Source organism: Cyprinus carpio, chromosome A5, assembly GCF_018340385.1.
Source record: "Cyprinus carpio isolate SPL01 chromosome A5, ASM1834038v1, whole genome shotgun sequence".
Lineage (NCBI taxonomy): Eukaryota > Metazoa > Chordata > Actinopteri > Cypriniformes > Cyprinidae > Cyprinus > Cyprinus carpio.
The window spans coordinates 33,676,307-33,694,081 of NC_056576.1; the positions used below are offsets into that span (position 1 = coordinate 33,676,307).

The 17,775-nt window shown below is 33.9% G+C and overlaps 1 protein-coding gene across 1 annotated transcript in view; it reads left to right on the forward strand.

Moving 5' to 3' along the window:
- The window catches only part of LOC109101262 (D(2)-like dopamine receptor), a 51,422-nt gene that overhangs the window by 19,640 nt on the left and 14,007 nt on the right, over window positions 1-17,775 (forward strand). The window contains exon 2 of the mRNA XM_042756988.1: window positions 10,175-10,481. Coding sequence (XP_042612922.1) covers window positions 10,203-10,481 — 279 coding nt within the window. The 5' untranslated portion in view covers window positions 10,175-10,202. The remainder of the gene's footprint in view (window positions 1-10,174; window positions 10,482-17,775) is intronic.

The window sequence follows — 17,775 nt, forward strand, 5'->3', positions numbered from 1 at the left end:
TAATCTTTATTATAGAGTTATATGCCATATACCAAACAAGCCAGCAAGGTAAATTATAATGTTGCAAATTTTGATTTGAAGCAAAGAAGTGAACACACACACACCGTGAACACACACCCGGAGCAGTGGGCAGCCATTTATGCTGCGGCGCCTGGGGAGCAGTGGGGGGTTCGGTGCCTTGCTCAAGGGCACCTCAGTCATGGTATTGCTGGTCCAAGAATCGAACCCACCACCTTAGGGTTAGGAGTCAAACTCTCTAACCACTAGGCCACGACTTCCCCCGCAAAGAGTCCCATTAAACTTTTAAGAGTTTAATGGGAAAGAACTACAGTGCAATTAATTTATTGATTTAAAGAAGTTGGTAATATATACAGGTGCATCTCAATAAATTAGAATGTCGTGGAAAAGTTTATTAACTTCAGTAATTCAACTCAAATTGTGAAACTTGTGGGGTGCATGAATCGGGTGACGGATTTAGAGCGGTACGGGTAGGAGCTGGAACCTGCGGCTCAATGGACTGGCAGAGGCGACCAATGAGAATGTGAGAGAAAAGGTTATCCATGTGTGCCAAGAGCTGCTTCCACATGAAGCGGCAAAATTACCAGATGCTATAGATGTCACTCACCGACTGGGTACCAAGCGCATTAACGAGATGAGGCCCCATGCAACAGTCATTCGCTTCACTGCCAGAAGGTTCAGAGATGCAGTTTGGAAAGCGGCTAAGAGCAGCGAGTTTCCTCGGAACCAAGGCATGCAGTTTAAGGAGGATCTGACGAAGGAGGATAGAGACAGTAGACTGAAGTTGTGGCCTCTGATCAAAAAAGCCTGCGATGATGGAAAATCTGCTTACTTTGTCGGAGGTTCCAAATTTATTTAAGGTACTGAAGTGACAGGGTGAGAGGAGCAGACAAAGGACTGATTTTTGATATATTCTCAAGGTTCTCAGAACGTTAATTTCTATGTTTTCTAATAGCCACAGTCATTATGCAGTTTGCAATCAAGTCCGGGTTGGTCTGGAAGGGTTTGACCTGCCCGTTGGAATGTTTCACTGTGTTCTAAATACTGTTCGTTCTGTTCTTTTATAATATTCTTGAGTTTAAAGAGAGATGTTATGTTTCGTCAGATACCATTGGTAATTTTGAGATTAAGATTATTTTCCTAATGTTTATTTAGCACTGCTAAAGTTGCTGATCTTGATACTAGCTACTTTGATTTCAGCATTTACAGATTGATCAGGCATTTCAATTGTTTAATATTCTTTAACTAGTCTGTCACATCTTTCATTTGTTTTGTTTAATGCTAGGGGGCTAAGAAATAATGTCAAAAGGAAAGCTCTTTTTCTATTTGCTAAACAGTTTAGGGCAGATTTTTGTTTTGTACAAGAAGCTCACTCTACTACAGAGTATAGCAAATTTTGGACATTACAATGGGGTAATTCTGTATGGTTTTCTCATGGGTCTGAACACTTGGCAGGAGTGATTACCTTAAAGAACAGATTTAATGGAGATGTTCTGCAAACACAATATGATCCTGCAGGGCATTTTATCTGCCAGGTAATTAGGTATGTTGATAATATATTAATCTTGGGGAATTTATATGGATATAATCACAATCAAGATAATAATATTCTTTTTGAATCCATAGAAAATATATTTATTGGTTGGTTAAATAAATATCCAAATGCCACTGTGTTAGTTGGAGGAGATTTTAATATTGTATTGGATGGAACAATTGATAAATGGCCACCAGGTCAACCTAACATAAATAATAATAGCCTTAGAAACTTGAAGGATAAATTCAATCTCATAGATATTTGGAGAGCCAATTTCTGCATAATAAGTCATTTACCTGGAGCAATAAACCTTGGTCCAGTCAGTCCAGAATTGACTTTTGGTTAGTGTCTGAGAACTTTAATATAGATAATGTGGTACCTGATATTCCTTCCACACCATTAACAGACCATAAAGCTATAAGTATTAATATGAACATTTCTAATACAAGTTGTTTCAATAATGGGTCATACTGGAAACTCAACAATTCATTGTTACTGTATGATGAGGTAAAAAGTGAGGTATCTAGATTGATATGGCAATTCTGGGGTAAATCTAACAAGCAGAATTATTTTTGTTCAAATTGGAAACTACTGAAATTTGAGGTCATTAAATATTTAAGGAAATTTAGCAGCCAATTATCCAAATATAAAAGAGATGAAGAAACCACCATTATTGTTGAAATTACAAAATTAACAAGTAAATGTCCAGACAGTTTATTAGATGAAGAAAAAATATTATTATCAGATCTGCAAATCAAACTAGATGAACTTTGGTTGAAGTGATAAAAGCAAATAATAATTTGAAAAATAATAAATCACCAGGTACAGAATTTTATAGGCCATTTGCTGATGATTTGGCCCTTTTTTTGCTAAAAATGTTTAATGAAAGTATTAATAATCAGTGTCTTCCTCCCACCTTAACTCAAGGGTTAATCACATTAATCCCCAAACCAAAAAAAGGATCTATTTTCTCTTGATAATTGGCGTCCAATTAGTTTACTCAACAATGATTATAAATTATTTGCCCTGATTTTTGCTAAAAGACTAAAATCTGTGCTAGATTCAGTTATAGAAGAAACAAAATATGGATTCATGAGAAATAGGCATATTACAAACAATATAAGATTAGTGTTAGATATTTTGGATATAGATAATGGTTTTATTCTTTTTCTTGATTTCTGTAAGGCTTTTGACTCCATAGAGCATCAATTTATTTTTGAGTCACTTATAAAATTCGGTTTTGGAAATTTCTTTACTAATGCAATTAAAAACCTTTATAAGAATTGCAACAGTTCAATTAAATTGTCTGGTGGCACTTCTAGCAGATTTAACTTGTCAAGAGGGATTAGACACTGTTTCTCCATATTTATTTTTGATAATTAGCCAACTCGTTGCAAATCATATTAAAGCCAGCACAATTAAAGGTATGTCTATTATTGATAGAGAACTAATTATAACACAATTAGCAGATGATACCACCCTTTTTCTCTAATCCCAGTCGCAATTAATGTAATAGAGGAGTTTTCTAAATGTAAAGAAGTGTGAGCTTATAGCGGCTAAAGAATGTTCAGTGGCATCTTATTGTAACATTCCAGTCAAAACAGAAGTCAAATACCTAGGAATTACAGAAAATAAGAATCAACAGAAGAGAAGTTTTTTAAATTTTTAGTCCTGTTATTCAAAATAGTCAAAGGAAATTAAATCAGTGGCTTTCAAGAGATTTATCATTAAAAGGAAGAGTTTTGATTTCCAAAGCAGAAGGTATATCCCGGCTAACTTATACAGCTATGGCTCTTCACGTCGATAATAATATATCAAAGGAGATTGATAAGATGCTCTTTAATTTTGTTTGGAAAAATAGGATACATTATATAAGGAAAACTGATGCTTTCTGCATTTCATCGACAAGCTTTTCTATCATGGAATTTGATTTTCAAACACAACTTTTCACCATACCATTACATTATTTGGATTAATAAGGACATATTATATAAACAAAAGTCTATTTTCTTAGAAAACTGTTATAATAATATAATATAATAATATAATATTGAAATAATATTGTTTTGGTAGATCAACTATTTAATTCAGATAGCCTTCTTTTTACATATGAGGAATGAATAAAAAAATGTAATATTCCCATAACACCAAAGGAATTTGCAACTGTTTTTGGTGCAATTTCTTCTGAAATATGTATGTTGTTTAAACAGCAAAAAAGAGTTAATTATCAACAACTTCCATGCCTTTCACCAAATCACTCCCTTATAGGTAAAATATGTTTCTCCTGTAATAATTATAATAGATCAATAAGAGCCCTTTTCCAGAAGGATGTTGTTTCAAATGTAATTGCATATTGGAGTAAATTTGTGAGTGATGTTGACTGGAAAAAAGTCTGGCTTCTGCCAAATCGATATCTCTTAACAAATAAGGTGAAAGAAGTATCCTTTAAACTTCTCCACAGAATATACCCTGCTAAACTTTATTTAATTAAAAAAAAAAAAAAAAGCAGAAGCCGGAGACAGCTGTTCATTTATTTTGGCACTGCCCTTATGTGTAATTTTTGTCTGTAGGAATGTACTTGACTTTGTTGTTGGATATGTTGATGGAGATTTTATTTTAGAGTGGAAAGATGTTCTTTTAGGCATTTCTGTAAACTCAGAATTTAAACAGACCTGTATTAATTTTATATTTTTTATTTTATTTTAATGGCTCAATTTTATATCCATAAATGCAAATTTTCAGGTAAAAAAAATGTTTTATAGCATTTAAAAATGAAGTGGAATACTATATTGAATCTATATTACCCCCAAAGAAAGAAAAAGCTATTTGAATTTTGCAAGCATGCACACTTTTTAATGTATTCCTATAATTTTGTTTACATATCCCCCTAGCATTCCTTTTTTTTTTTTTTTTTTTGTATTGTTATTGTTATTGTATGGATTGTGTAATTCTGTACAATTAATAAAAAATAAAATAAATAAATAAAAATAATGTCAATATGGTCCAAAATCTCTGAGCAATGTTTCCAACACCATGTTGAATCTATGCCACAAAGATATATATATATTTGCACTGTTAAGTGACTAAACTGTATCAACACTCAAAAAGATCTTCACTCTGGGGGCTTTGAAAAGAAACCTTCTCGATTAATTTCACAATACAATATATCTCCATTCGCTACATCACTCCTGCAATACGAGATCCTCCCTCCTCCTAGAGCCACAGACTGCACATATTGGTTGCTGTGAGATAGAGTTGAATGATGCTTTGTCTGCAGAAATTGCAATACAGTCTTTCCCCCCATCATATGTTCAAGTACGTATCACAAAAATACCACTTTTATTGTGGGTGGGGGTGGACATGAAGAAAATGACACTGAAATTGCTTTTTCTTTCTCTGTAGTTTCCACACTGTCCTGTTGCTGGAGTCCCACTGTGTTTTGTGATATCTTACCATCCATTGGTTTGTTTGGGGGGTCAGTTCTCATTTATGTGATCACAATCAAAACACTGTCAGAAACACAGCTCTTTGGCCATGAAAAACATGTCAAATACTATATCCAACTAGACAGCTAATCAGGGAGCAACGGAATATCAGAGATCCTCTGTTGCAAGAAACCTGCCTTGATTCAGTCAAATCAAAGTGTCACATGCTATTGATTGGTGAAATATGTCTGAGGCTAATTGTTACCTAACAGAAGCAGAAATCACCTTGTTCCTCCCCAGAATTCATTTTGATTAAAAAGCTTAATCCATCTCTGCCCTCGCCTAGATTTCCCAAGAGGCAAAGCGCAGATCAGCAGCAGTTGAACCCTTATAACAGATGTACTTTAGGCCTGGAGCACCGAAATAGTACATGGTCCTGCCAGTCATAATTTAGATCAAGGACATGCATGTATTACCATATACAGTATATGTGTGTATTATTGATGTAAACAGTTGTTACATCAATAATGTGTCCATTTTAACTGTGTATATTACATAGTTGCTTAAAAAAAATCTGTATTTCTATTTAAAATAAATACTGTTCTTTTGAACTTTCTATTCAAAAAATAAATACATAGATAATAATTCACATTTTGCATATGCATAACAAAGTAAATCATTTTTACATGCAGTTATCCAGAATAAAACCAAATAAGATTTGTAATGAAGAGAAAATATGTAAACAAATAAGAATAAATGCTGCGCGTCGCACTCAGTATCACACGCGTCGCGCAAATCTTGCACTGATATTTTACACACCTGCATTTAAATGCTGCTGCATTTTTTCTTTTTTACTTTACTTAAATTATATGAAAGCAAGTAAAGAAGGCTCCATTTAAAATCACTGAAGTTGTCAATTAATGAAGCTTTTTTTACATTCTGTGCATTTTGTTGATTATAATGAGAGAACCTGAGTTTAAACGTGAGGACGTTATATTAATCGGTCCATTCTTTAGAGTTTCAATGATTTAGCTAAATTGTGCAGGTTTAATTTATTCGTTTCTTGTTTTAATTAGGCCTAAATAAGGTGAGCGGAATTATACAGTGCCTCACGTTTTACTAAAATAAAGGAAATAATTTATAAAACACGCAACAATTTCTTAATCAGTGTTCAGACAAATATATTTTCCACAATAAGTTATCTGTCAAAATACAGGACAGGTAACGAATAACAAAGTAGTACGTGACAAAAATGCTTGTTTTATTAAAGGAATTTTTAAATATAAATTAAAATATAGGCCTAATATGTGAGAATATTAACATTTTGCATATAAATCCATGTAGCCTAGCACACTAAAATAGGCTACCACTTTTAATGCTCCAATGCAAAGTAAACCACAATTTATTTAGAATAATATAACACATAATTCATATTATATAAATAATACTGCACACCTATTAAATGTGTCAAATCTAAAATATGGTGTAATAATGTGTAGCTTAGAGAAAATATAAGCACAGGCGCTTGACATTTATCCTGCTTGAATTTGTTCTAAGAAACGCACATAACTTCATAATTACCAAACTTTCATCTGTGAATATTAAATATTTTAAATACAGTGTTTTTCTTTCATTTTCCCCGACTGCAGCCGTCAAATATAACACATCGGCGAGGCAAAGCTGACGGCTATTTGCGAAAATGTGCTTTGATGAGCTTGTTTGATAACTTGTGGTTAAAGCGCCACTCAGCGGTCAAAAGCTGCAAATGCACTTTGCAGACGCGGCAGCGGCACTCACGGCAGCAGAACGATCATTTTTGTTGGCCACCTACTGTATAATAATTCCTCAAAATGTATCATGTTTTCCATAAAAATATTATGCAGTACAGCTCTTTTCAGCACTTATAACAATATTAATAAAATGTATTTTGAACACCAAATCAGCATATTAGAATGATTTCTGAAGGATCATGTGACACTGAAGACTGGAGTAATGATGCTGAAAATTCAACTTTGCCATCACAGAAATAAATTACATATTAAAATATAAGCATTTTAAAATTTAATAATTTTTAACAATATTAATGTTTTACTTCATTTCTAATCAAATAAAGGCAGATTTGGAGAAAGACTTATTTCAAAAACATGACAAAAATCTTACAGGAGCCAAACTTTATATATTCTTAATTTGGATTTTTACTGAAGGATTTAACCTTTCAATTCAATCTCAAATCAAGAGTATATTTAAAAATTTTCATGTCAGTAACTTACTCTGAGGAATATTAATGTTAAAATAAACTGGCACAACAATGAAAGAACTACTCACTGACTGAATACACCTGAATAACTTTATTTTCTTCTAATAAAACAGAAAGTATTAAAATTAAAATACCATAAAAATGTGCAAATTACATCCTAGTCGTTTAGGATTTGAAATAAGTGAGACAAGCTATACAGATGAGCAATCCTCAGCAAAGGGAAGGTTCTCAGTGGTTCGAAGTTATTCATTGATTCTTGTTGGGTCATAGCTGGATGGAGGATGCTCTCTGCTGTGTTTGACACAGACATCATTTTGTCAGGCAGTTTGCATCAATCAGCGGCCCTCACTTGCTCCATTGAGTCTGTGGCGCCACCGTCACACACACATTCACAGAAGTGATTCTGGGTAAGGGTGGAGTGCAACGAATATAGATTGATGCTATAAAGGAGCAGGGAGATTGTTTCTGTAAAAGGCCATTTGTTTTACTCCCAGTTCTTTCTTTGTAGTTTTGTCTTAATTTTTCTTTCATTGGGAATGAAAAGGATGAAGGACTGTATATTGTTTTTTTTTGTTTGTTTGTTTTTGCCTTGATGCTTGAACATTTGTGTTTTTCTTGGTTTGTTAGACTTTGCTATTATCATTTGTGAGTGTCTTATAGTTCAACATATGGTCCATCTGTGTGCTGACTTGTCATCACAAGAAAGTGTTTAATTATTGATTGACTGAGTTTAACAAGAGATAAAATTATGACTCTCTGGAGGATTCAGTGCTTTAATCAGAAGCTGAATATTCTGAAGCTCAACATCAATTCAGATTTAAAGAGGGCAACCATTAGAAATCCTGTGTAACAGAGTGGATAAGGGCGAAGAGGCATTGACATGCCAGATTAGATAAACTGTCACTCACCAGTGCAAAGCATTTGATTGAGGATGAACATACATCAGATTGAATTTTCACACCAAAATGCATATCTAATTCAAGAGATTCAAGAGAGTGGTGTGTGTTGGTTTATACCTTAACCAGCAGTATAGTTTCACACTTTTATACTCCAATGAATATTTGTCAGCATGTGTATATTTTTGAAATTCGAGAAAGAAACAGTTCATTAAACATGCACTGACACATTCACAATAGTGTTGTCCCACTATATAGTGTGGGGTTGTGCATATTAATAGTTTGTTATAGGCTTACAGTTGTAAAACACTAAAATATGAAAGGCAATAGAAAAATAGCAAAGCTTTGTTTTGGTCAAAATAAACTATTATATTAATTTTTGCTTTTGGTCTGAGAACTTTATAGTTTATCCTTTATTATATAGTTGCTTCTTTTCTAATGTTTGCCAGTGTTTTATTGTGTTCACATTACTTAATTCTATAGCAAAAACAAAAAGCCCCGGGCATACAATGAAAATTGGTATTTAATGGAGGCATTCAAACATTATATATATATATATATATATATATATATATATATATATATATATATATATATATATATATATATATATATATATATATATATATGATAATTGTCCCTAAGCTTTGGTAGCTTGTATCCTCAGTGTCACTGCTATTTCCTGTCGGATTGAGATGTTGATTTTGGAGCAGGTATAGATCTGGCTGTGTAAATTCCAAATCAATACAAGAAAGCTATTATGCCACTATTCACTCAGAAAAATCAATCGTTTCAGCAGCTGTCCAATGTTATGGAGCTTAGAGGAGAAACTGGAGGAAGGTTATAAGATATTTTCTGTAATGTGTGTGTCTCAAAGATTTTACATAGGAAATGGAGATAGGTGTGATTGTGTGAGTGTCAGGTGAATGCTGTGATTGCGCTGATTGTTTACAATGCTCAGTGTTACCCATGGTGTGCAAGAGTGCTCAAGATTCCCTGTTCTTAGTAATTTTATTTTCATTAGCATCTTGCTGCTTTTATAACTGTGTCATATTGAATCTGTCTTCATACAGTCACAAAACATTGTGTGAATATAAATGACATCTCATTTAATGACTGTTTAATCCATTAATTATCTTAAGTTTAGTTCTGTTCCTGTTCCACGGTTGAAACCGGGCTTCCAATGGGAAGGAAAAAACATAGGCTAAATGAGATCTCTTTAATATCTTACTTATTTCTCCTAGATAGCAGTGAGATTAAATGCAAATGAAGGCTCTCAGTTTGGCCCTGAGAAAAAGACTTCTGCTTTTTTCTGAGGTTTTGACAACATCACAAATTTGAAATAGGATGCTATTAGGGATGCTAATACAAGTCTGAGTCTATATATAACCTCAAACCTTTCTTATTAAATTTAAGAATGAAATGAAAGAAATTTTGAAAGAAAATTTAATAAAAAATAAAGGTGATTGCAACTTTTTATCTCACAACTGTAATTCTTTATTGTGTCAAAAACCAAAAAAAAGTAAAAGTGCAAGATGTAAATTCAGAATTCTGAGGAAAAAAGTCTGAATTGTAAAATATAATTTCAGAAATGCAAATAAAAAGTCAGAATTGCGAGATACAAAGCTGCAATTACAGTTTTTATTCAATGGCAGAAACCTAAAAAGCAGAATTTCAAGATAAAAAGAGAGAAAACAGTGAGAATTGTGAGATGTAAATTCAGAATTCTGAGAAAAAGTAAGAATCGTAAGATACAAACTCAGAATTGCAAGAAAAAAAGGTCAGAATTTTCAGTTTCATATCTCACACTTATGACTTAGGAGTGTTTGGGTAAGCTGTTTGAAAACAATCCTAATTTTCTTTCCATTTGATGATGAACATGACCTGTAAATTACACATCTGCTATAAATGAAACATACCCGAAAACTCTACTGAGATATGATAGAGAAACCTCTGATCAGTAATATTTCCTTTGTGTTGGCGTACTACTGCTTGGTTTCATTCCATGTTTGTGGCTTCACTGACAGTGAATTATGTCTCTCAGTTTCAGACTTCTTCCCTGGCCACAGCTCATGGATTTCCTCACGGAGTATCCCTACAATGACACTTATTATGACAACGGGACCGGGGCACTCAACAGCACAAGTTGTGAGGCCAAGCATCAGTATAACTACTATGCCATGCTCCTGACTCTCCTCATCTTTGTCATTGTCTTCGGCAATGTGTTGGTGTGCATGGCAGTCTCCCGAGAGAAAGCGCTGCAGACCACCACTAATTACCTTATTGTCAGCCTGGCGGTGGCAGATCTTCTCGTGGCCACATTAGTTATGCCCTGGGTGGTGTACCTTGAGGTAAGAAACATTAATTGTATCAAATGGAGCCACATTTCTGGATTGCTGAAAGTTGAAAATAACCTAAGATAATATGTCAAAAAATGAGCCTCATCATTGACCTTTTAAACACTATAAGGATATGAGGCATGATTTAAAGTGCCTCACTATTGCTTAAATATGTTCTCTTGAATTAATTTAACATGATAATCAGCTAACAACACCTTCAGGACATGTCCCCAAAGGCTGTAGTAAGCTGGCGCCTTACAGCTTTTGGGTTTATAATGCACGTGGCACCACACAGCTTTTGTGTCGGCTGTGAGATTTCCAACTCCCAGATAGCCAATTGATCTGTCCTTTGTCCTTGAAACATATTGCACCTCAGACTATAATCTGTAGCCCCACAAAGGTTCCAAAGGAAATAGAGGACTAATTGAGCTGCAGCAATGCATCAGTAGGGATATTTCACTTTTTCTCCTTATGTCCTTAGGTGTTACACTCCGTATAAGACCACCAATAACAGCCTGCAAGTGCTATTGTGAAATTGTGATGCAAGATATTTTGACCCATATTTATTTGTATAAATTATATATAGATTAATCCTTCCTAAAGCTACTTCAGTCAAGAGCAGTGAGTGTTTTTTTCTCTTTCTTTTGTTGTTTAATTAACGTTATGGACACACACAGTAGCAGGTTATGTTGCTGTCACTTTAAGACTTGATGCACAGATCCAATATACTGATACACATCTAATATTCTCCCAGCTGTTTACATTCACATAGCCAACACTGTTTACGTGAATACTCGCCAAAACAAACATATTGACATAGTTTGGTCTGTATTTGGCCATTCTGGTACAATAAGATGTGAAAGACAACTCAATTGGTTACCCTTACACTGTCTGAGAAGAGGCTTTCTGTATCTGTGCTTCTGGAGTGCGGCACAGCCAAATTTCTTTTTCACGTCGTCACACTTTTTCAAATTAACCCATAGGTCTGCTTTTGTCTTTCTCCCACACGATTATTTTTTTTATATGTTTTATGAGACATAAAGCAAGTGTAAGCCAACTTATGTCCTGCTGGGTAGATCAGTACATTACAATTCAAATGTCCACATCTAACCCCCCTACTATGCAGGAGATTAGTTCTATTTCTTCATTTTCAGTTCACAGAATTCAATAGATTGTCATCATAGTTTTGTCATTCAAAACTGGTTTTTACTCATTGTCTCGTTTTCGTTGGTGAAAAAAAAAAAAACTATGACAAAAAATATTTGACAAAATTAAAACTGTATAAATCCTATAGTGACCAATATTAAAATTCTGGCCGATATCTTTCTTTTGCATATTATAATCTGAAAAGTTGCAGATATTATATACTAATTTGGTAAAAAAAAAAATGTATTTTAAAATGCTACATAACATTATTATGGTGAGTACTGTATGAAAATGGATATTCATTTTGGGATTTTCAAAAGATTTAAGTGAAATTTAAGTGATAGAAAATATCACCTAAATTTAAAAAGTAGGTGAAATTGCACATTTAATTATTAAATATATATTAAACATCCAATATTGGATTATACTGTATATCTAGTGTTGTTAACTGATATGGTACTAGTATACTCTGCATCCCTACTCAACACCTAACAAGTTAACCTAAAAATAATTTATTCATGCTTCAGTGCATTCTGGGAACTAAACCATTACAAGTCAGCAGCCTTGCTCAATATTTAAATGAGACAAGTTGGGCCAACATCAATTAATATAAAATTGTTAGTCTACCATGCATTTGTATAGATGCAATATCATTCAGTTTTCCTCTGTGACACAAAATGATGGTCTCTGCCGTGGTTTCAAGCATGAGTTCTTCATGATGTGTGTGGTAACTGATTGCTCTCAATTGCTCCTGACATATAAAGGGTTGCCTTGTGGACATTATAATGTTCGTAAGTCTTAATCTTGCTGGTTAAACAGCAGTTGAAGTCCCTCCCTTCTCTGACTGATCACTTTTACAGGTCATTTGATAATGGTTAGGGGTTATAATAATGATGATGATGATATAATTTGACAATGATATATTAACCTTCATTGATAGATTGGTAGACTTCCAGTGACATAGAATTACAACAAATTGACTAATCTTTTGTCATTATTTTGTTGTCGTTCTTGTTCGAGCACACCAGCATTATCATTTGCTTTATTCAGATTGGCAGCAGTTATTTTAGTATCAAAGAGATACTATTACAGTTTTTATTGATAATTTGAATTTGTTTTTATTTTCATATTTTCAATTTAAAATTCATTTGTTTGTTTGTTCATTCATTTAATAAATATGTCTATATATCCTTTATACATTTTTATATTTTAGTTTTAGTTTTAATACATCCAGTTAAACTAAATGAAGAGAGAAATGTTACCTTGGCAAATAGCTGAGATTATTTTTATTGTTATTGTTATTATTATTATTATTATTATTATTATTATTATTATTATTATTATTATTTTCTATTTCACTTCAGTTAAGTTTATTTTATTTCAAAGAACACCATTTTGATATAGTTTTAGTTAACTCTTGTTGCTTGTAGCTGAAGCCAATTCTTGGATTTATTCAAACTGAGTTTGTGCTCAGGGCAATATTATCTCAAAAGCCTACAATTCAACTGCTAAAGTGCGACAGGCATTCTCTGTTGAATTGCTTTTCAGTTGCACCATTAACCACAAATAATGATAATGGCACTGGGAATGTAAGGAATGTGTTCTTTTTGTAGCACAAATGGAGAATTTTAATGTACAGTCTTTGAGTCCATTCAGTACTATTGAGATATTAATTAAACAAACTCATCAGGCATCTGCAGAAAAGACCATTAAAACAGAGCTAAAGTGTTTACATTCATGAAAATAAAACACATTGGATAATGATAATGATATGCATGTGACATCATATTTCAAACCTTACAAACTCTCTGCAGAAATGTTCATGGGGTCTTGAAATATCATCCATATCAAGTTTCAGTCTAACCTCAAATGTGGAAAAACCTCATTGGTAGCGCAGTGTTTTTAAAGATACATGAGAAGCCTTTCATGGTTAAAATGAAAGCATGCTGACATTTTCATCTGGTAGTAACTTTGAAATTCTGTGGCCCTGCACAATTGGCTTTCATGTACAGCAGGTCAACAGAAAAGTGGGACCCACTTGGCATCATTGTCATGTCGCTTATCAATGTCCATCTCAATCCGCATCACTCTGTGAAACTAGCCTTTGGCTGAACTTCGCAGGGTCAGCTCATCTGCTCTTTCAACCTCCTTGAAAAAATGTGACCACCGTATTGATGATTAGAAGGGTTTATGCAATGTTTTTTGGAGATTTTACAATATACAGTAGGCCTAAAGTAGCTCACAACTCAGACCAGAAACATGAATGATGTTATCCACCATTCTTGAACAGTGAAAGAAAACTCTATTTATGTTGGCCAAGAGAACTCAACATGCTTCAAATGAAAAAAACACATGCAAATAGAATAAACACGTGCAAATTAAGAAGACATCATCAGTTTGACAACACGTGATGCAAATATACACAACGCCACCAAATATAGAAACACACTGAAAAAACTGGCAACACAACCCAAAAAATAAAAATAAAAAATAAAACGCACTGCAAATACAGAAACGTGCTGCAAATACACACAACACAAACAAATACAGACAGACGCTGCAAAAACAGGACCTGCAACAAGTGACGAATCTGGGACATGCTTATCAATGTCTAATCTGAAAGGTGAGATTTTTGTTTAATTTAACATTCTGATCATATGATTCCTTGGCTTTTTTTTGGATATTATTAGCCTAAATAAGCTGACGAAATAAAAAATGACTGTAACTGTGATCACAATTATGGTCCTGGAGAGCCGCAGGCCTGCAGAGTTCAGCTCCAACCCTAATTAAAACTCACCTGCCTGTAGCTTTCTAGTAACCCTTCAGACCTTGATTAGCATGTTCAGGTGTGTTTGATTAGGGTTGAAGCAAAACTATGCAGGGCTGTGGCTCTTCAGGACCGACGTTCGCCAGCCCTGATATAGTATAAGGAGGTGGGTAAAATTAATACATAATAATTGTTAAATAAATTAATCATTCCACCTCCACTCCATTCCAATCTACTCCAGCTTACATACAACCCAAGCCAAAAATTTGCAAAATATGGTAAAGAAATGAATCCATTAAATACCCAAAATGACATCAACTATACCAAAGCACCACTCAAAATATTGACAATTACTGTCAAATTCCCAAAGTAATAAGAATCCACACAAACATCACTGTGTAATCACATGTATAGTGACATAATAATGTCTTTTACTTGCTTTATGATCCTTACATTATTGATGTACACAGTCATTAAATTGTGCATTACATTTTAATTTTAATGAATACATTTAAATGAGGGAGGGCTAATGAAACTCAAACTTCAGCTTCTTAACTTTTAGCTTTGGTTCAAGATGGTTGAATAAAAAATAGTTTGAGATCAAAAAGTAATTGGCGGACCCCCTGTAGTACCACAGTTGACCCCCTGTCGAAGAGCCTGGATTAGACTCAACGTACAACAGTGTATGCGTTTTTTGCGGCAGCTACTTTAAGACTTAAAGGTAGATAGATGTCTTCAATCACTCTAGAGTTTCCTGGCAGTGTTGCAGACACACTGTATTGAGCTGTCGACCGAGACAGAGTTTGGCCATGTAAAAGAAGTGTCATCTTGTCATCGTTTACCTGTAAATAATGAATGGCTTCGTAAAGATGTGCTTGGGCAGACATGCTCTCACTGTGATTTCTGCATCTAATGATGGAGAGGATGGAGAAATGGAAAGCTGATGAATTATGCCAGCACTGATTTATAAAACTACGTCAAGTTAATAGGATCGGTGTTGGGAAGAACCGAAGATATAGTGACGAGCGAAAAAATATTGAGTGAATTTATGCTATGAGTTATGTTGACAGTTCTAGCTGACAGGACATGATTTAGTAGGATTTAAAAATAGTGATGATATTGCACAAAGTGTTCATTGTTTTGTGTTTTCATACTAGGGATTTCAGCTAGGCTGAAGCAGTGAGATAACACCAAATCAATTACTTCTCCCAAGTGAAAACCTTCATCATTTCCTTTGTGCAGAAAGGGACATCCATAACAGATATTTCTCTAGAGAGTTTGTGAAGGTCTTGACAAATGAGTAAATATATAGTGTTCATAATATAGGACAATATAGGAAAATTCATTTCAATGTCAAAGAAAAAAAGGCCCACGTTTCCTGCAGTTACACTTTTGGAAGGCAATACTTGGACTAATTTACAACAACAGTTGTGTCACTACTGCATATATGGTAGAGAAAAAAAAATATTCACTATAAGCTGTATGTATTTTTACAAGTCAGAATGGGTTCCTGTTAAATTATAAGTAATTCAACACATTCTGTGATTCTGTTCTTTCACCCTGGTCTACAAAATTTATTTTGTTAAATATGATGAAATATATAAAATAAATACACATTTCTTTCACATTTCTAGGGATATCTATCCATGCATCCATCCATGGCCAATAAAGCAAGGCTATCAAGTCAACGTTCAAATTGTGCATTGTCTTTGAATTTCAATTTATTTTAATTCTTTACATTAAAATTCCAATTCCAATTCAACATTCTGTTTACTACCTGAATGAATTCTCAGTTCAGTTCTGCATGATGCACAGATTGAGGTAGTCTGCTGAAATCACCCCAAAGAGCTCTGGGTTTGGGCTTTATAAACGTCAAGCCAAAAACAAATGAATTTAAAGGGAAACTGAAGCATACCTCTCCCGTTCGGCACAAATCCGAAATGTTTCCATATTTGTGACATATTTGGATACTAAAATTATATTTATTACGTATGGGTTTTAAATCATCATCCTTCACAAAGCACAGTGGGGCGGTGGTCACGCTGAACACAACAATGGACTATTTAAATTGATAATTGTAACTTTTATATGTTTCTTTATGTATTTTATTTTGATAATGAACAGGCTGCAATGTCAAGGTAGCAAAAATATTGTGTGCGCGTGAGGCGCCAGCGCGATCACTGCATTTTTTTCCCAACTGTTTAATCGTAATTTAGTTATATAACCTACCAACGCTGGTTGGTCATTCAAGCAAGACATCATTCATCAATGTAATGGTAATGGTAAAATGATGATAATAATAATAATAATAATAATAAAGAAAGAAAGAATTAAAAGAAAAGAAAACTGTAAAGCTTTTGCAAAAACAGAGAGAACGACTTTATGCATGGTTTTCCTTTATGAGAACTTTGGATTGCGTCACAATGAATAAACTCAGCACAATTTTTTCCCTTTTCATTTTGTTAATCTTTTTAATAATTTAAGTGAAATATATTTATATGTTTTTGTGCCCTGGTCCGCTGCTGCTCTTCTCTGACAATGACCTGTTCCAATGTCAAATGCTTTAGCGGTTCACTGATGACATGTCACAATTTCGTCATGCAATTAATCGTTCGTTCTCGAAATTGAAAGTGATCAAGACATTTCTCCGGAGCACAATGTTACAAGAAAGAAGAACGCCCAGTTTAGCTCCAAGTATTGAGAATGCCGTGCTCGCAACATCGACATTAAAGCTGCAGTCAAAAACTTTGCGTACCAAAACACTCGGAGAGCGCAAATGATTCTGAAGTTTTTTGCTTGTGGTTGTCAGTTAATAAAAATAATAATTAAGTTAATTGCAAAAGTTGGTATATGTATTGAAAGTTATTTTTTCTTAAAAAAGTAGCATAGTTATTCCTTTTTTTATTATTTTCTTTTTTCTTTTTTTACAGAAAGACATTAATTTTGCATGTATGTGTAACAAACAGTCCACTGAAGGCGAGTGTAGTGATGAACCCAAGTGCAGTTTATTTACAGTGATAATCCAAATATCCAAACAATGAACAAAAACTTGACTTGAACAAACTTGACGTGGCATGAACAAACTTGACGTGGCATGAACAGACTAGACTCACCGACAGCAGGTTACAACATTACGTTACGTTAATACACGACAAAAGCACAATGGCAAAACAAGACTACTTATATAAACAATGAGGGTCACATAACAAGAACAAACCAATGGGAACATGACACAAGGAACAAGAGGAACCAATGAGAACAAACAGAACTGATAATCACATGACCAGACAATAACCAATGAGAACATGACACATGCACAAAGCAGAGATACATGAGGGCAAGGGAAGGATGACACAAACAGCAAAATCAAACTACAAAATAAATGACATGAAA